The sequence below is a fragment of the Dromaius novaehollandiae genome, chromosome 2 (genome assembly GCF_036370855.1).
Source record: "Dromaius novaehollandiae isolate bDroNov1 chromosome 2, bDroNov1.hap1, whole genome shotgun sequence".
NCBI lineage: Eukaryota > Metazoa > Chordata > Aves > Casuariiformes > Dromaiidae > Dromaius > Dromaius novaehollandiae.
The window spans coordinates 96,909,232-96,929,897 of record NC_088099.1 but is presented as its reverse complement, the minus strand read 5'-3'; the positions used below and the strand labels follow the sequence as shown (position 1 = coordinate 96,929,897).

At 37.4% G+C, this 20,666-nt stretch overlaps 1 protein-coding gene across 6 annotated transcripts in view; it reads left to right on the top strand.

The window, feature by feature from the left end:
- The window catches only part of CDKAL1 (CDK5 regulatory subunit associated protein 1 like 1), a 450,247-nt gene that overhangs the window by 51,244 nt on the left and 378,337 nt on the right, over window positions 1–20,666 (top strand). For all 6 annotated transcript variants that reach the window (XM_064506972.1, XM_026112679.2, XM_064506971.1 and 3 more), the window contains one exon: window positions 20,553–20,637. In XM_064506972.1, coding sequence (XP_064363042.1) covers window positions 20,553–20,637 — 85 coding nt within the window. The remainder of the gene's footprint in view (window positions 1–20,552; window positions 20,638–20,666) is intronic.

Here is a 20,666-nt window from a genome sequence, read left to right as displayed (position 1 = left end):
TGTTTAATAATAAAAAAGAAGTGACTGAGTAAGGGTGTGCTTTTGTGCTTCTATTGAGTAAGCTTCTTTGCTTTCTGTTCTGTTAGCATGAGAGAACTAACACACCCGGAAGAGCTGAATTCTATTCATTTGGCAGAATTATTTGCTTAGTTTGGAACAGCGGCATTTACACAATCCTTTTAAACAGAGTTGGATTGAATAATGTAATTGAAGGCAAATTTTGAGAACAGTAGGTTATCGTAAGCACAAAATCTTGTCATTTGCAGTGAGGGCATTCTTTGGGGTAGTCCTTTATTTAAATGCTTGTTCCTCAGGCGCCGGCGTTATATCCGTAGGCTTTAAATGCAAAATACGCCTTTAGGACAAGGTCTGGAATCAGGTAATGTCTTTGGGTGCTGGTTCATGCTTCCTTGTACTTGCTGTCATCTTGGCATTCATGAATCTTGAGTTCTTTCTTTTACAGTGGCAGTATCAACAGAAGACAGTAGAGAAAGGCTCTATAAATCTAACACTGAAACTTACTTGTTTGAATACTATCCTAGGAATTAAGAATTGTGAGTCTGAGCTTTTAGGAAAATGTGGAAGGCCTAGTACCTAGTCTTTGGCTCCATAATTTGGCTCTCTTTTATCCTATTGTACTCTAACATTTTTTAGTCTGCTGGAAGAGAAACTGAGCAGGGATTCTAAGTTAATCATGTAGGTGACTTTACCTTCCCTGCACAGACCAAACATGCAATAAATATTTTAGCTCATTTCTGTTGTATAGAGAAGAAGATACAAAGTCATCTGCTGTTTTCTGTTATGGCTGAACACTGCTTTGTGAACATTAGGAACACCTCAGTCTACTTTAGCGTATCTAGGTTTTGGCTGATGACTCTAATGTGAGAGCAAGGACAAACTAATTTTGGCTTCCTTTAAAATATTGGGTTGTCCGGGAGCTGTTTTACAAACAGCTTGGGCATCCACACTGTGGGAGCAGGGTAACAGTACTCTTGAAAGCTGTCTGTGTAAGTTACTCTGTATGAATCAGACTGACTGGGCTTACTTTTTTGCCTGATGTTTGGCATCTGTTACTTGAGACTAAATAGCTGTTTGATTTTTCATTATAGGTATATTATTGCAACTATCTTTCAAGCAGTGTTATCACATTTAAGGCTTATTTTTCATTGTTGAGATAACTGAAAGTATTATTTAAGTATCACTTCAACCAGTTATGCTTATAACCCTATGATTTATAGGTAGTGATCTTTGTTTTAAACTGGCTAACTTCTCGTGGATTTTAAAGTATAGTTTAAGGTAGCACAACTTTGTCTACTGATCAGATTAGTTTCTGCAAGTTGAGTATTTTACCATTGGCTAACACTGTAGCTGCACATTGCTGGTAGCAGGCTTAAGTACTTATGCCTCCTCATTGTTTTCTGCTAGAGGTAATCATCTCCTTGGTTGTGCCACCTCATCTGTTTCCACCTCTGCTTTCTGACTTGGATCTGTGACATGGTCTACATGGAAGGCTCATTTTCTATAATACTCTAAGCCAAGTTTAACTGGTAGTTGTCCTGCATTCCCCCAGGTGCAGGCTATGTGCCTTCACTACTGCACTGATCACTGAGCCTGCTCAGGGTACCAAGCAGACAGAAAACTGGTCCTACAGAGAAAAGTGAATAGTTCTCTGCTGGCTTAGCATTCCAGCAGGGGGACAGACCCAACAAAATGGCAGCATAAGAGAAAATGGCCTGTGCAATTAGGCATGAATGAAAAGGTATTAACTGTTTATTTTAGCAAAATTTCCTCCTTTGGCTTTTCCTTCTAAATCTTATCATTGGTAGTATTTTTATTAGGTTCCCCTATTATTATAAACTTTTAAGATTTTTGATCTTGTTCTGTAGTAACATTGTAAATATGTTTTTAAAAACCTACATGTTTTCATGAACTCAGTTAAAATGTGCATTTTGCAGTTTCTGTGCTATTTTGGAGCAGTTTGTGCTGGAGCATTACTTACCAGGCAGTCTGTGGCAGTTTTTCAGTTTCTTGTATTAGTCAAGTTTTCCCTGACACAGTGGTTGGTTCCTTCTGTTAAAGAATATTGAACTGAAACTGTCTAGAGGTAGCTGCTTAGCACAACTTCTGTAAAACTTGCTTAGTATGAGTAGCTAAATTTGTTGAAGTCTTAGGCCGCACTTAGATAAAATAATGAACTTTTACCTAGTTCAGTAAGAAAAAGAGCCTGAGAACTGGTTCAAACTGGAATGATAAGGGAGTTACAAGCAGTTTGCATTCCTGTGCTTCGCGCTCCGAAAGGGAGGATATCAAGGCTTTGAAATAAGGCCTGCTTGGGCGCCAGGACCCTGGGGAACAAAGCCTCCTCTCACTGCTGAAACAGTGTTAATTAGGGGGGGTCTGGACTATCTCGGGGTCTGGATTATATCCCCTTCGTCAGGACCTTGGGAGATAACACCTACTGTCACTGCTGGGGCAGCGCTAATTGCTGGAACAACACCTCTTTGTCAGGGCCTTAAGAGACAAGGGTGGGACCCGAGGAATGAAGACACATCTGTCAGCAGAAGCTGCAACAGTAAAGATAAACAGCCTACCTAGGGACAGTGATGAGACCCAATAAGGAGCAGGAGACCCCAGACCTAAATATTACTATTGGTCCAAACTACTGCATGAGGGGTGGAGAGCTTAGATTGGAAAGTATAATTGCCCAGGGATTTCTTTGTTCGGGGTCCCTCTTCAGAGGCACCCAGCTCAAGCTGTAATTACGGTACGCGCGTCATTAAAAATTAATTATTTAATTTGCTTTGATTTGGCTCTGAACTTTTCTGTGGGAACCTAGGGTCCGACCCTCTTATAGTGGCCGGTGAGCCTAATTTCCGTAACACCTTAACCCCTTAGATGTTCTCATTGTAGTGGAATGCATTCATGTCTGAGTAACATGGCAATTCTTCTGATAGGATGCATGTGGAAGCACATTTTGTCTTTTCCCACAGAAATCTTAATCAGTAGGGAGACTCTTAACTACCTACTAGTGTTTTTTGCTGCATTTTTAGTTTGCCAGGCCTATCCTGGAATCTTTAAGTATATAAAATAGGAATGCAATATCTGTATGCTGTTACAGAAAAGAAAGAAGTAAGATTGTCTGGTGAAGAATATTTATCTAGCAAAAGGAAACTGGAGTTTTAATGTTCACTGCAGTTTGGTCTGCATCTAGCAGTTTACACTCTTGCAGTTTGGTTTAGAGTTGATATGCATTTATGTGACACAGACTCTGTATATATGACTTAGAAATCCTTTCATTTAAACCAAGGGATGTGTTTATTGTCTCATCTCCATTACCTTTCCTATCTGTTGAGGCAGAAATAAAAATAGTTGCTGTAAGATTCAAGAACCTATTCATATTGTCAGAAGCAATATCCAGTTATATTTGATGTGCTATGCAGCTTGTAGGTTCTTGACTTGTGTAACAATATTACGTGATATATTATGACCTGATGTAGCATCGGATATTTGGGGGATAGAGAAGGGATTATCTAGAGCAAATGCAAGAGCTGGTTCATTAGTCAGCCAAACTGCATACTCATAACTCGGCAACTCTGTAGCATCTTAAATACTAATTTCAAATGACAGAATAGCAATGAAGTGCTGACAGTGGATTTGGAAAATATAGCCCAGAACAGTCTTTCTAATCTGTACAGCATTTGTAGGTAAGGATAATACCATTTTATTAGACCATTAAGTGTAGTTGAAAAAGTAGATGTGCTTTTGGATATGCAGACTTAAGCTCTGAAATGGAAACATTTGACTTCAAAAGTAAATACAAGTTGAGAACTGTTGCTCAGGTTTTTGAGGCGTGTATCTATCAGACATCTCTGAAGAAAAAGAGAGCTGGTACTTGTGGTGTGGATAGTGATAAGGATGATAAAATGATCATGTTTCTTCTATTTGTTGAGAGGTCTGATGGGCAAAGCAAGACTAGCTTTTCATTTGCTTGCACATCGTTCTGCATTTCTTAGTCTGTCCTTGCCAGCAATACTACTCTTGCAAATACACTTCTGTTTATTCCTGAAGTTGAGTTCACTGCCAGTCTTAGGAGGTTTGCATCATTAGTTCTTAACCACACAGAGAAAGCATTCCTTCAGCAAGACTCTAGTTGCCTGTCTATTTGTAGTGTTGAGCTCTGTGAAGTATTTATGCTAGTGCTTTGTGCTATGAGGCTGGGAGCAGTAAACTTAATGGTTAGAAACGCTCACCTTCAGTAAGAACAGTGTGCCATAAAAATACAGGATGCACGTATTTTCAGTGATCTTTTTACAATTTTTTTTAATGCATCAAAAATAACAAAAAACCTGAAGACAGTACTCAGGCTAATGACCGTCTCTGTTTTGACAATATGCGCATTACAGAAATGAAGTCTTTAAGGACTTCCTACAGAGTTTTTCTTTTAAAGGTAGTGTCAGTTTCTTTAGGGGTGAGTTTAAAAAAAAAAACCAAAAACCTCACATGGTAATTGAACACTGATGTTTAGTTTCAGACTGATATGTGTTTACTACTTGAACTGAAATCATTTAATTTTTCTATAGATATGTAATGCTTAACAATTGCTGAGTAGAATTACTTTTGCTAGTAGAATTGCCTTTAGTATTTTTGTGTATTTAATTACCAAACAGGGAAACAAAAGCAAATGGAAAACTTAAGTATCATATTTGCAGTGCATTATTAAAATGAGACAGTTCATGAGTAGTGACCTTTTTTAATTTTGTTTTTCAAAAGTGTTAGTGTTAAATATACAACTTCTCGAAAGAGCTGTAGTAAGTATTTCCTATTTGAGGTATCTTTCATAATAGTATATCTCAAATTTGCTTTGCACTGTGACAGAAACTACTTAAACAGACATGTTGAAACTAGAATCTTTCTGTGAACCTGAGGTGTGATGTAAAAAAAGTCTGCATTTGACAGTGATTTTTATGGGTTTCAGTTTACTAACAAGTATTCAGCTCTTTGTACTTCAAACTCCTGTGTGGCAGTGAGAAAGGAATGTTATGCTTAGCTTTTACATGCTTTAGTAAATGGATTTAAGCCATTGCATTTTACCATTGAATCATCTGTTTCACCAATCATTTGTTTCAAATGGGTAGGTCAATAAATGTGCCCATTTGTGCTAAATATTCTAGTGGCACATTTGCCTAATCCTAGTTTTGTACAGATTGTATTGAGGATAGTAATATGTTGAAAGAAGTGTAGCCTTCTGTGTGTGGGTGTTTCTTTTTGAGTTTGCTTGAGTGTGCTTAGCTTTCTAAACATGATGTTAAAGTTAGTCTCCTTCCTCTTAAAGACTGAGAAATTTCAGAAGCCATTTAGTGTTGTTGTCTTTGCTGATGAACTTTTATGATGCATGCAGTTACTGCCCACTTGAATTTGAATCTTCAGTCTGAGTGTGACTATGAAAGGTCTGTAACTCTGTAGTGTTTGCCTTAACTTTTGGAGTAGCTTAAAAATCGTGAGCATTTTCTGAAGATATGGCCTGCCTCTAAGAACAGAAGCCTTTAATGAGCTTTCTTAAAACAGCTAAATCTTTTCATTAGCCATTAAGCCTCTAGAAATAATGTTTAAAAATACCACAGAGGCACTTCTTTAACTACTGTATAGCAGTGCAAAAAATTCTGTGTATCAGAAAGTAAAAGAATAAGTGAATTAGCTGTTTAATTTGCAACATCAGATAAAGTTCTGCCTTTTAATATTCATGTTTTATTTTTGAGGGAAAAAAGGTAAGCATATATTGTACTTTAAAAAAAGAGTGAGGGGCAGAAGGGTAGGAAGTTACCCAGGACTTTGAAGAAAGTCTAATAATTTGCTTGTAAGTGGCGAACATGTTTTGAAAATAAATATAATCTATATGTCAAGTTGCTCAGTAAAAACTGAGATACAAAAGCATATTCCATCCATATATGAAAATCTTGACTCTGTTAGGCGCTAAGAAGATGTGTTGTTTTAAGTAGCTTTTTACAAAATGTTCAGGAATTGTTTTTTAAATCTATCTGCTATAAAATGATTGTATTTCTATTAAAAATTGTTGGACAACTTGTGAATAATTTATATGTTTTGGGGCAGGATATTTCTCAAGAATATTATGACTGTCATCTTGAGTGTTTATTTCAGTCCAAGGATTTAATTGTACTTGATGTGTGTAAGTAATCACATTTATTGGGGAGTTTGGCCTGTGTGTGCAGTTTAAAATCAGATATGAGAACTGTAGTATTTATTTTGGTGATGATGTACCTGTTTGCATTTTAAGACTATGATGATACAGAGTGTGACAAAGGTATGTGGCTCAGAACCAGGAATGCAAATAAAATTCGGTTCATTTTAAATGAAAACATCGTAAGTCACGAAAGCATGAGCATTTGTAGTGCTGGGCTAGCTTGGCAGTAGACCTTGTATAGATAACTTCCTGTTTGTAAGAAACATAAAAGAAAAAAACTGTTTTTGGTTTGGACCTGACTGGGGCAAAAACTGTGTGCTGTGTGTGGGTTGTGTGGTGTTTTGGTTTTTCTTTGTTTTTTGTTTTGTGTGGTTTTTTTTTTTTGTGCAAGTGATACGGAAGTTGAGACAGCATCTTTGTTTAGGAAACAGCACAATGGGATGACTCTGAAATAAGGGGTTAACTTGGGACTTGCAGCTTCAGTTACTGAAATCAATAACTGCTTTTACTGTCTGGTTAGAGTTTTTGCAGGCTCCCTTCAAGCAGCCTGGCTGTGTGGATGGCCCAGGGTTATGCAGGCCCTTCTGCCCTGTAGGCTGGCTGGCTGCTTTACTTGCACCCTTGGGATGTAGGCAGGTCAGAGGGCCAGCAGGGTGGAAGAATTGAACCCACCACCTCTGGGACAGTCTCAGAGCTGCAAGCTTTTGCGACTTATCTCAGGGCTCCCAAGATCCCAGTCCAAGCTCTGTGTTAGAGTCCCAAAGTCCATGGAAGTCTGCTAGGAGCCCTAGTGCTCTCTGAGCTCAAAGTGGTGTTTCTTATCAGAGATGCTGGAAGTTCTGGCATGGTGGAGTTGCTGTGGGGCTTGGATTCCAGGTGGTGCACCTGATAAAGCAGCCTTAGAAGTGCTGATTGTGAGAACTTCTGCAGTGAAATAGATGCTTTTCTTGATTTTACAACTAATAATAGTTCTGGCAAAACATATCTGTTTAAAGCCACTTCCAACAGTGTGTGCTAAGTGCCAGCTGATTAACAGAAGATACCGTGCATGTGTTTGTAAGGCCTGCTGATGCAGAAATAACTATTAAAAGGCGTAACAAATGTCAAGTGCAGTGGTATGTCTGTTTTGAGGATATAGTGTCAGTGGAAGTTTAAATACAGATTAAAATTTTTGTGGTGCAGATTAAGGATTTTCAAACACTTTACAGTAAAATTTTTTTCCAAGATTTTTTTTCAAAGATTGGTTTGTGAAATACATTATCGAAACTGACTCTAAATATGTAGCAATGGAAGACTCTTCACTGTTTAATTATTTTAAAATAGCATCTGACACTACTTTCTGTGTTGGTATTAGTGAATTGTCCATATGCTATACCTAGCTGTCTCAGAGTTCTGAGGTTCATGGGCCGGGGAGGAAGCACTGGAGAAGCACTGTCTTAACTGTATTGATCTGAAAACATTATTATGTTCCCCAGACTGTTTGCTGTCAGATGAAATGCTATTATATGGGTTGTTCACATTACAAAACTTTTATGAATCTGAGTTTAAATCAAAATAAAAGTATGAGTTATGTAATTTGGTGTTGTGAGGTTTTGCAAGTCTTGCATTTGGAAGAAATTTAATTTTAAATTCTCTTTATATTTAGCATGTACCTTTTTTTTATTCTCTGCGCTTAACTTTAAGAGAAAGTAAGGCTGCAGGCAGTTTTTTCACAGTTGGTGGAAGATTGGCTACTAGATCTTTGAAGTGCCTGTGTTTTTTATAGTAATCACTTATTTTTAATAACAGCAGATGCATTGGAGCAGTAGGCAGGATACCTTATCTTATAAATTTTAATGGAGTATTTATACTAAGAATAGGCTGGGGTGCTTTTCTATTGGGGGAAAATGTTTGGCTAATTTAGTATAATTTATTTTGCCATATATATTAAACATTAAAAAGGATCATAGTTGTGTAGAGCTTACATGTACAGACCTTAACTTCAGTCCAAATTGCCACCATTGATGGCTATTATAAATATGGGTTGACAGAGCTCTAGAGGTATGCTAGCATAAGGCTGGTTTGAATCAGAAGGAAGACAAGGTAAAAATGTGACCTTAACATGCAGTTATTCATTCATGTCATTCTCACTGACTTCTCCTTTTCTTATGACTAGACGGTAGTAACACTTTTGTCCAAGTTTCATTATAGTTGGAAGAGCTTACAGCAGGATATTTAGTTACCTGCAAAGGCTTAAATACTTCACTGTGGCAGTTAACCTTTTGTACTTTATACAGCAAGTTGAATATGTTGATGATGAACCTGAAAATAAATGGCAGATAAGGTGCTCTGAAAACGGGGGGTTCTCAGCTCTGCCTGCACTTGTAGGAGAGCTTGGTGGTTCTGTGTGCTGTGTTTAGGGCATCCCTGTATATGGCGCATGCTTTCAAGTCGCTCGACTTTCCTCATGCAATTAGCATTAGCTCTGTCTTCTGGATTACCAACCATATTTGAGTTCAGAAATATCCTGGCTGCTTAGCTGTGGTATTGGCCCAAAAGCTGTGAAGATACCTGTATTTCTGTATCCTGCTGGACACATCCTGACACTGTCACTCACAGGTGACTTTTTTTTTTCCCCTCCTTATCTAGAGAGCTCTCTTAATGCACTTGTAGGAAGAGCTGTTTTCTTTGGGCTACTGTTTCAAGGCCAGTCAAAAGAGATAAGACCGTTTACAAATTAACATCTTGTAACTTTGTGACCTTAAGGCAGACTTGTAATGTAGTCATGGAGTCCAATGTTGCCACTGTGCCACTTACCTTTGTCGCTGACAATGTTTTATTGCTTTCTACTTAGGCTTCACTCTTCCATCTTCTGAAATGTTGAGAAGACTGAGGGTATGATAGCAGGGACAGCTTATATCTTCTCGTACTGGAAGTAATGATTACCCTTTAGCAAAGGCCTGCTTTGACTAAAATCATCATTACCTTTGTGTAACAGAACTCTAAAACCATGTTGATGGGGGGGTATGGAAGGGGGTTGGTTTTTTTTAGTTGAAGATTTACCGGTAGAATTCACCAAAACTTCCAAACAAACAATTTTGGTTCAGTGCAGTTACAAGTGGAAAATGTGCTGGAGCAGCTGGGGTGGGTGTGTGACTTGCAGGAACTTAATATGCTATTTTAAAATTTATCTTTGAAAGCAAAGAAAAGGTAAATCACAGAACATGTGCTAAGTGAAAACAGCTGTGAAGACAGTGAGGTCATAAGATATAAATAATACAAAATGAGTGATCACGGGAGATACTGGATTAAACTTCAGCTATCAACATGAAAAGAGGGATTTCTGTTGTTATTCTCTCAATATAGTCTTCTATAATTTGTTTTACATCCTACAGGCCTTGAGGTCTAAAAGTAAGGCAGTGAAGTATCTTCTCTCTATTGAAAGTAGTAAGGTGAGAATTGCTTCTGAAATATCATGACTGTTCAGAAAATGCAATATGAATTTGGTCACTGTTCTAACATACAGTATAGAAAAATGAGTTAACCAAGTAAATTTGAGACTTGTAGTTCAGTTATATTTCATCAGAATGAATTTGAGGAAAGCAGCCTTGTGTTAACTACCAGTGAGAGCTTGGTTAAATGTTGCTTAAAGGGTTTTCTGTACACGTCCATGAACAGAGTCATTTGGGAGCTCTGTGTTCACATAGAAATTCATTCAAACTGGTTATATTGCATACAGAGCTCCTTATGGGATCTGATCTATAATTGTTTGTTGCTGATTATTATCTGAAAGTCCAAATCTCTTATCAGTGTAAGATTTGTAAAATTTATTCTTAAGTTCCTTGGAAATAGGAGCCTATGGTCCCTGGGTCCACAAGTTCTAACGCTTCTCCCCAGCATCTGGAAATGGTGTAGAATGAGGAGCTCTGCATTTTCTTGGGGAAATAAGGTCCTTTCCCAGTGCAACGTTGATGTGTACACACACACACAGTGTATAGCGAATGGTTATGTAGCTTCTTGTTGAAGTGGCATTGTCCCTTTCTTGTGTTAACTTATTTAGGCCAATTTCCAGGTCATTTTGACTTCCCTGGGACTGCATATCTGAAATGAAATGGAGGCTTGTTCCTTACCCAGAGTTCAAGAGTGTGAAAGACAAAGGTAAATCCCACCAAGGAAGGTCACTCCCAGTGCAGAGCCAAAGGGGAGAGGGGAAAAAAACAATGCTAAAAACTCTGACTTCTTATGTCTTTGACCCATTGGACACTTTGAGCCTTTTCTTTGAAGGAAATAGAGAACGGCTAAACAGAGCTGTACACTCGAAGTGCAGCTTACTCTGCTGTAGTATGCGATGATTGTTTCCTGTGGTTTTTGAATACTGATAGTGCTTGAAACTTTGAGTTGTTGCTTATAGATAAGATGAGAAGGGGGATCCTAACACACCTTCTCTTGTTTGTGTACATGACCTTGTTTTTGCTTTTGGGAGCTGCTGCTCCATCAGATGCGTGGTGTCTCAAATTGATATTCCCCCTGTTTGGACTTGATTGAATTGGACTACCCTGGGACCATAAAGCTGCAATTCTCTGCACAAAACTGACATACTGAACATTTTGGCAATTGCAAATGTTGTCACAAGTTTCAAAATAGGTTTGTCTTATTGTATGCAGCCTTAATTTTCATACCTGCCTGCCCAGTCTTCACTCTTCTTTCCTAGTGCACCTTTGTTTTTTTCCTTCTCTCTTAACAGACTTCTTTTCTATTCTGGACAAATGGACACAGAGATAGAAATGTTATTTTGCCTTAAAGGTTTGTAGGCAAAGTGTAATCAAAATGTATTGGTGGGATTTGGTGGAGAAGCTTGCACTGCTGCTTCCTGTGCTGTGTCCATCTATTATATGTATAAACAGTAAACTTTAATTTCCGGTGTGCTCAGTCTGGAGCTTTCACAAGCACTAAATTCTGCTGATAATACAGACTGGGGATGAGGGGTGGGAATTAACCACAGCAAAGATTTAGCTAGCTGCTGGGTATGGTACCTTAAGCTCTTATCTCTGCCATTTCAGAAAACTGATAAAGTAACAAATAGATGAGGTGTGAAGGTAGTTCTGAGAAAGTCAATAAATAGCTTGAAGCTACAATTTAATAAGTGTTTGGACATATCTAGCTCGAATAGCTTATATATTTTAACTCTCTTAAAAGTGATAGGTAGAACTTAAATCCATATTCCCTGTGGTATTAGATATCAGGAGAAATAAGTAGAAGCAAGGCATTTGAAATCAATAAATTGCTTCTAGGTACAAACTAATGCTGACAGAATTTAGAGGGGGAAAAAAAGATTGTGAAACAGATACAGAAATAAAATTCAGCTTTAACTTAGATTACAGCACAGACCTAAGCCTCGCTCTTTTGAAAAAAAAAATATATGGAAATTATGTTGAGGACGTTATGCTTTGTAAGCCAGCTTGTACAGAACAGTTGTATTGAAAAGATGAAATCTGTAGAGCCACTTCATTTCAAGTATATTATAAAGTAGATCTCAGGTATTTAAATGCTTTTAAAATTATGTATTTGTGGTGTAATTTATGTGGAGAGCAAAGATTTTTTTTCTGATTTCCTTGGGAATTTTACTGTATTTGGGTATCTTCCACTCCTTTAATTACCTTCTGTTGGGTATTGTTTGCATGGACTAGAAGTGAGAAGATAATCAGAAGTGATGCTTTTGTATGTAGAAAAGGCCTTTGGTTTCTGTCTGCTGTGGTTAGGCCAGCAGGCTGTTGCATGGATACATGGTAGAACTGAAGCAACCGCTGCTTTATCTTCTCTTCTGGGTAGAACAACCATAATGTAGGAGAGCCATTAACATTTCATTAACTGTGAAGGCAGAAGCACTTGTTGAAGTGAGGCTTTTCAACATATGTTACATTGAAGGGAGACTAAAATGATCTTTCTGGGAGGCAGATTGCAGTCACTCTTTCTTGATTCTGAAATGCTTGTTACTCTTTATAGCAAATTCAACAAATTGTATGATGTGTACAGAAGAATACAAGATTTTCATTTTTCATTCACCTGTTGCATTACTGTCAGCATATGAAATTGGCTGCTTGTGCTTGGATATAGTGTTTTTTAGTACTTTAAAATACATCAAAGGATGTGATATTTCCAAGTAAATATTTTTAAAAAACATTTGATTTACATTTTGTGTCTTGTAGGTCTCAGCATCATTTATTTAAGGTAAATTTTACCAGTTATTTAGAAATGCTGGTCTGTAAAACAGTAAAAGTGAATAAGAAGATTTTATTAAGAAAGCTTTCTTCTGAAACTTTAGATAGTGCAAGTAGAGAATTCCAGCATGTTACCAAAAACTAGTAAGCAGATGCTTTTCAGTAAGCACTGTTAAAACTAGAGATTCTTCTGGAGTTAACACATTAACTATTGTTCTTCTAAAGAAGGCAGGTGTTCAACCTGGTAAAACCAGTAGATGTTGTAAGGCACTTTGTAACACATCTAATTTCTCTTTGACATTATACTAGAGAAAATATTTAAATTCATCATCTGCTCACTGTTTTCTTTTGAGTTGCTGTGCTACCTAAAGGGCCAGGTTGCAGGGATGCCTTTAAACTTGTTGGATGGATCTTGGGATACCTTTTAAACTTGTATGGATCTAGGGAATGTGTTTGTGTTTAAGGAACAGGCCTGCAATTAGGGACAACAAGGCTAACACCTCTTATTTACACAGACATCCTCTGTGCCTTGATCAAATTATATAAACTCTTAAACTATTTCTGCGTTTATAAGATGAAAAAGGAAAGTGTTGGGTGATTCCATGCTTACACTATGGGTGTTGACGGTAAATTTAATTAATATTTGTAATGTGTTTTGAAGGTTTTTAGTTGCACAGTATTGTGCAGGACTTATTTTTTCTTGATGTTTCAGTCTGTTAGTGACTCAGAAGCAATCAGTCTGTATTTGCTGCTTTGAATACCTGTGTTTTGTGTATGAAGCTCCATGTAGGGAATACAGAGAGATGGAAAAAAAGCACTGAATCATATTGCATGTACTATTTTTGGAAGATCAAGTAGGCTTAAGAGTAGAGGATGAGGAGGAGTTGCTGGGACTTTTCCGAATTCTGTCTACAAAACACATTCTACCCATGTTAATCATCCGACTGAGTTCCTGGAGTTATTTGCATCTCATTGTATTATAGCTTGGCTAGAACAGATTGCTCGAGTTTGTTTCTAATGTAGTAGGACTTCACTGAGAGATTGATTAAATCACTCAGATTAGTAGTGTTAGCATTTAAATTAATAACACTGATCACAAGTTCTCCGTGAAGTGAAAGAAGCTGTTGACTCTTAGTATGTACCAAAATTACATTTGTACTTAAGAGCAGGATAAAATGCCCACCTTAGAGGTTGGTGCTCTAGGTATGACACCTAACATCTGCTGCTGCCAAGGAAATCTGGATGCCTCTACAGTACATTGCACTGTGCTGAACAGACTGATCGTATTTAGGCTTTCTGCCAACTCACCTCTTTGCCATTTGCTATTTTTTGGCTCCTTCATTGGCTCCCTTTTTGTTTTAAGGTCACCTTCTTGTTTAAGGAGTCATTGTATGATCCATTTTGTAAAAAGTAGTGAAGTCTTTATTTTGGAGGAATCAATTGAAATTCAGGCCTTCTTTTCACTTTTGGCATATAACACTGTGTGTGGAGAAACCTTTGACTATTTGATATCGACTGAAGAGTTATGACAAAAAGGTTTTTCCCAAGCCTATAAGCTTATATAATGTTGCAAAATATTTTGTCTAGAATGTGGTCATGTATCTGTACTGATAAACAGTGTAGTTTTCCAGTAAAATAAATACCTGGTGGTAGCTTGGAAGACAAATGAAACTGGCATGCAAAGAAAAATCCAACACACATTTGAAGATGTCTATGGCACTGTACCCAGAGCTGGAGAAGTCTGTAACTGGACTATTGTGTTTTATTCTGATCAAGACTGTCGTTAGCTGTTCAGCTGGTCCATGCTCACTTCAGCTGTAAACTTTATTTGTTGTGAAGCAATTTGTTTGGCTAGGATGATGTGGCTGGATTCCTGGTCTTGTATAGATTAAGAGTGGAACACCAGGTATTGGGTTCAGTGCTGGACCAAAAAAAAAAAAAATCTTTTTTTGGTATAGAAAACAGCATCCTGGTCTGGAAGGCTTTATAAAACTGATCAGTAGTCCAGCAGTAGTTAGTTGTGCCTCAGCTGTCTAGCCACTTGAGAATGTATTTATTGAAAATACTCAATTTCTTAAAAACAGAAGAACACAGAAAAGCTTACCAGTGCAATTAATTCAGTAATGGAAAGTGCTAATGGAGAAGAAAAAGAGCATATTTGCAGTTTACATTAGGGGAAGAAGCATGATAGGTGAAATATTTCTTTACTGAACAGATGTGCTGTATTACCTGATTTGATAAACAACCAGCTTTTCTCTGTGGAGCTAGGAGGTTGGTTCTTTAAATAACTTTTGCAGGGTGAACCAGGCTGTAGTATTTTCATTAAATATGGACAAAGTAATTTGTTATGAACAAAGTACCTCAGAAAATCAATGAGGGGAAAAAAAGCCATGTTGAAATCAAGTTGACCATCTACATTTTGCATCTTAATACTGCTGATAAGAGACCAGTGGGACTGTTTTGAAAGACATTTGCAATCTGAAAAATTAATACTTCCAGCATGCATTTGTCTCTGTGTTATGTATAATTGGTAAATGTGTGGTAGGTCTTCTGAGGTGGGAATTGCAATTGTGGCTTTAAGATTTCAAACAAATGCCACCTGGAAGTTCCTGATGACTTCTAGGTTTGATTTTTAGTTGTGGTTGAGGGAGCAGGCAAGAGGAAAGTGCTTGCTTGGAATCTTAAGTGAGACATGTTACAGAAAAGTTAGTGGTTACTATATACGGTATGAAATCTGGAGAACTAGCAAATGATAACTGAAGAATGTTTTGTGTGCTGAGGAAAGGTCTAGAAAGAAAAAGGGAAAGGAAAATTCTCCTTCTCCAGTTCTTTTCATTCTCCCCCCCCCTCCCCCAATCAAACAAAGCCTGTTATCTAGAAACAAATAGCTGAACTTTCTGTCCCCAGAGGAAGAAGGTACATCTTCTCTGGGTACATGCACTGATGTCTCAGGGCATTTCTGAGCTAATATTTATGAAAGGGATTCTTTCCCAGTGTTTGCTGAGGTCCCTTGATGCCTGGTGGCTCAGGGGATCATTAAATTAACAAATGCTTAATTTCAGTAACCAAGGGCATAAGAATGGATTTCTATGATATAGGGCTGGTGAAAGAAAATAAGAATAAAAATTTGATGACTTTGTTGCAGCCAAGGTGCTGGATGACTTTTTTAATTGGCTGTGAGAGAGATCCTTATTTCCTAGATCTGTCTTGTCTTTTTGGGGGAGGTTATTCACATGGATCGCAATTGTGAGTGTGTGCTCCAAATTTACAGCTTGGATGCTATTGGATCTTGCCCTAGAATATAAAGTGGGAAGCAGGGGATCAAAGAAAGGGGGCAGAGCTGTTTTGGAAATAATGCACCGGGCAAAGAATTAGCAGAGAAATCTGTAGATGAGGACAGAAGCTAGAATACAACAGATGGAAATAGAGAAGCTTGAAGTACGTCAAATGTGCAAGAGTTAGAAATAAAGGAAAATCGGGGACAATGAGAAGAAAGACTTCCAGAGACCTTGAGAACAGAATGAGAAGTGGAGGAAAATGCCACAGGAGAAACTTACATGATTACAGGGAAATATCTTCTTGCAGACTGAGTTACACAGGTTGATGTACAGGATTTAAAAGGATGTCGTACAGGATTTAAAAGGATGTCGTACAAATTATGCTTTGTGCCTTTTCAACAAGCAGTGCTGAGTGAATCTGGTAGCGGTTTCAATGCAAAGAGGAAGGATGTGCTGAAAAAGGTAATGAAGGGCTGTTATTTTAGGCCTTCACTGTCCATGTTCTACTTCAGTGCTCTGTGTGTCATTTGATTTTTTTTTTTTTTTTTTAAGTAGGTGTGGTTTGCAGAGGAGGGGAGTTGGAAGAAAACAAAGTTTTGTTTAAAAAAAAAAAAAAGGGGTGGGGGAGAAATTAATCAAAACGCCAAGTGGAAACTAAATCGGTTGTTTAATTTTCAACTGATAGTGTTATTACAGTTGTCCTAACAAGAAGTTCTCCTGATTTTTCTTCTTCTGTAGATATATTGATGATTCAAACTTTTGCCTTTTTACACTTAGTATTGCATGATGCAGTCAATTCATGTTTTCCAGAGCTTTTCAATTAAGTGTTCAGAAGTTTCCATGACCTTTTTTAGGTTTCTTTGTAGTCTGTGGTGTTTTGCAGAGAGTATGATAAACTCTGTGGTTATTTCCAGTGTAGCTTTTCTTTCATGGAAAAGATGTCACAATGCGAAAAGGCCATGGTTTTGAGTTGTGTTTTTGAGCAGTTTAAGGCTGGTTTGACATAAACTTTTTTTTTCTTTTGAATGTCCTAACATATACAGGAAGCTGGGCAAGTGTAGCTTGTTATCAAAAAATGGTCAACGGCAACATATTGTCATTTAAAAAGTGTCATTAGACTGAATATATAGGGAAAAAACAAGTTGTGAAAAGATGATGTACTTAGAGAAAACAAGTCTGCTGCAGAATATAGAAAAGGTACCCATACTTCATATACACTACCGTAATTGACGTTATGGTTCTTACTTCAAAGCTGGGTGTCACAATATGTACAATATACTAGAAAAATCTTCTGTAAAGGTCAGACTGTCCTCTTCAGTATGATCTGTGAGGGTTACTAAAAGACAAGCCTCTTCTGTTCTTGGCTGAAATTTTGACTAATGGAGTTTTCTGAGGAAGATGGGCATCAAACTGCTGAATGAATTTACTGCGGCTTCACTGATCTTTAAGGGTGGTGGCTGGAATCCAAGAGGACGGCAGGTGGAGACCTTCCTAGAAGAATTGCACAGGCTCTCTTAGTAGGTGCATAGCGCTGCCTTCAGTCTTTACTATCCAAACCTAAACTAGCTCACTTCAGTTGTCTGGGAGTATAAACAGAGAAAACTCAGGTCTGTCTGCCCCTGCCTATGTATTGAGAAGCGTTGGCTATTTGTCAGAGCTATTTTAGCCTTTGTTTAGGCAAACTCAACAGCTGCGCTTGTCATGTCAGAACTCTACTTAAAATACATATGGCCAAGCCCTCCAAAAAACCCCAAACCTAAATAAACAACCCCTGCCCCTACTCTTGCTTTTATCTTTAGTGACTATGACTCCTTGAGGTGCTTTGTGTATACATCCAAGGCCCATCTGATGTTTTGTTCCATGTTCGTTTCAGCATGTCTGTCAAGGCCTTGCATTTAGTGTAAGTGGCATCAGATGTTCAGAAAGCAGAAGCTGATCCCTGACTAGTCCCCTCCTCCCCAGTCTTATGAACTAATGTATTTTCCTGCAACCTGCTACAAACATATCCTGTTCATAAGTACAATTTTTTGAAACCAGAATTTATGTGAAAATATGCAATGGATCATAGAGAATCAATGCCAGTGCATGTAATACTTCTCATAGGTATGTACAGTGCAGTAGAGAACTAAGAAAATTCAGCTGTCTTTTTGGAGAGATGTTATGAATTGTCTTATGAATAAATAGGTAGAGTTCATAAATGAATATTATATATATAAGTAAATCAAAACTAGTAAAATGTAATGATTTAAGAGAGAATAAGAGTTAATAAGAAAAGAGATTAAAAGTAAATACAGGAACAGAGCAACTAAAGGTGGTAAGAGCAACTTCACTGTGAAGAGAGGGCAACCCACTGTAACAACTTTATTTTGCTTATATTATTTTTAGATATGTAGATTAATGAGACTTCTTTTACCTAAACCGCTCGGAAGATTTTATTCTGCATTAATAGAGGCTGAAACCTATGAAGGAATAGAGTTGGATGTATTTGGAAAACTTTTTTGTTTGTGTAAACGTGTGCAAGTGTTGCGGTTGTCCCTTAAGCTCCAAAGCAAGGAGATAATAGGTTAATAGTGCCAAATCCAAATGACCTGAAATGGTTCCTATTGTGTTAGTGCATAAGGTCTTTCTAAACCTAAAAGTGTATGTTCCTCCAAGACCATTTTGGAATAAAGGTTCTTACTCCAGCTTGAGGGGAAAAGTATTGACATAGTGAGACTGTCACTTCCTTTTTAACACAGGCTTTGCACATGAAGACTATGGTAGGGAGAAGAATAGAAACCAAGTCCAAAAGTAATATTCTACCCATGAAACCATCTTTCCTCAGAATAAAGAGAACTCCATACCTTAAACTGTCATGGTATATGTGATGTATTACTTCTGCTGAACTCTTCTGTTTTCTCTGAAGTACATTCACCGCTCCCTGGCAGTGTACTTACCCAGTCACCCTCTTGTTACAAAGTATCCCTGGGATTCTCAAATGGGTGTATTATGGATGTGAAACTGAATTTGTAAATGTTTTATGATGCTGAAAATAATATGAAATACAAAATTTTGGCAGTATTATTGGAAAACTGTGTTTTGAAAATGGATTTGATTTCAAACTTGGTGGCTTTGATTAGGGCCAAGAGTTCACCTTTTTTCTGATTTTGAAACTGTACCTTCCCTTGCCTTTCAATACGTTGTTCCTAATCAAATTTTCACTGATGTTTCCCTGTCTAACAGTGATACATGTTCGTTAGGCTGAACATAACTGTTTTCCTGCAGTCTGGGTTTGAGGACAAATTGTTTGGCTTGTTCCATTTTTATTTTGACCTCTGTATAGAGCAAAATTGAAATTGTTCCCTTCTTCCAGCTTGTCAAGATGCAGAGTCCGATCTTGGAACATTCTCTAGAGGCTTAAAAACAACTGAAGGCCTGAACGCTGTTGTTGACAATTCCTTTATCTGTAACCTCTGTCTGTCATAGAGGGGCCAGCGCTTGATCCAACAAGTTAATGGCGGAATTTTGATCAACAAAGATTGGAAAACTTACAAACGTTTTTCTCTTGTTTACCATAAATGTCCTTCAGTTCCCATTTCACGTGTTATTTGCATTTTTTGCTGCTTCCTCGGTTAAGTGTTTGGTAGTTAACTGAAAAACATAGTTTCATTGGAGACAATAACGGTGGAGATAAAAGGGCAGATTTTTCATTTTTAGTGTTTAGAATCGTAAGTATTTGTATGGGGGGAAAGGATACTTATTCATGCATATGTGGAAGAATTCATGAGTGCGTGTGTAAACTTGCTTAAGTCTTTGCAAGCTTTTTTCTGCTTTAGCAGGATGTCAGTTCAAATAAGACATACTAAAAATGATGTTTTCACTTTATTCATTGTTCGCTAGTTTATATTATTTAAAATACCTCATTCAATACTTTAATACTCAGGACGTCCTGTATCATACCAATAGCGACACAAGCTTTTTTATCCAACTGATATAAGCTCTTCTGATGAATGCTAGAGCACTTGACTATGAGATGGATTATCTTCATTCCTCTGAATTCTTACTTCACAAGAAAAACAGTGATCTTACTAATTCTGTACCGTAATCATGTTTTATAGGATTAGTTTATAAGAGTGCTTCTGCAGATAATTCTGGGACCTAAATCTGTTAATATATTCAGATATATCAAAATTTTGAATCTACAGAGAAAGGCTTGGTTCTAGATGCAAATTATGTTCTTATCTGAGTGGAGGCAGGTATTCATTGTGAATATCTTTTTTTCTGAAAGTTGCTCTGATTATAACATAATTAAGATATAAATAGTATGAAAACAGGCATAATTCTTTCCAAATGTACTACTTTGACTTCTCTTTTTAGTAGATATTCATGCTTTATAAATTCTGATTTTTTGCTTTTGTGGTAGTATTTCATAATAGGGCTGAGGCACTGATTCTGTTTTGTTAGTGAAACCAGCTTTTGTTGACCCCTTGTTTAATTTTTTTAAAAAGCACCTTTATGCATTTTTGTGATCCTTCTGCCTTCGGCCAGATCTTTCCAGGGAGTATGCATTTTTGGGAGTAGCAATCGTTTTTCTGAAGTTTGCTTCTGTGAGATGTAACCTAGTGGATTCTCAGCCCATAAGTGAGATACCAGTTCATTCCTCCTTTGCAAAAAATAAGTACTAATGGAAGTGTGCTCTTTTCTTCTTCTTCTTCTTTTCTTTTTAATAAGTATACAACTTCAAAGACTGTAATTGTTTTATAGGTTGAATATAAAGTCATTCTTGTGAATAACCAACTTGTTGATAAAGGCTAGGTTTGATCTTTTTTAATATGGTATAAAGTACGAGTGCACAGTTTGAATAGTTCTTTAATACGGCTTGCTGTCTTTGTCTCCTAGAGAACTCTGCTGAAGCAGATCTATGGTTGCTGAACAGTTGTACAGTAAAAAATCCAGCTGAAGACCACTTCAGAAACTCAATTAAGTAAGTCGAAACATTTGTTTACTAAAGAA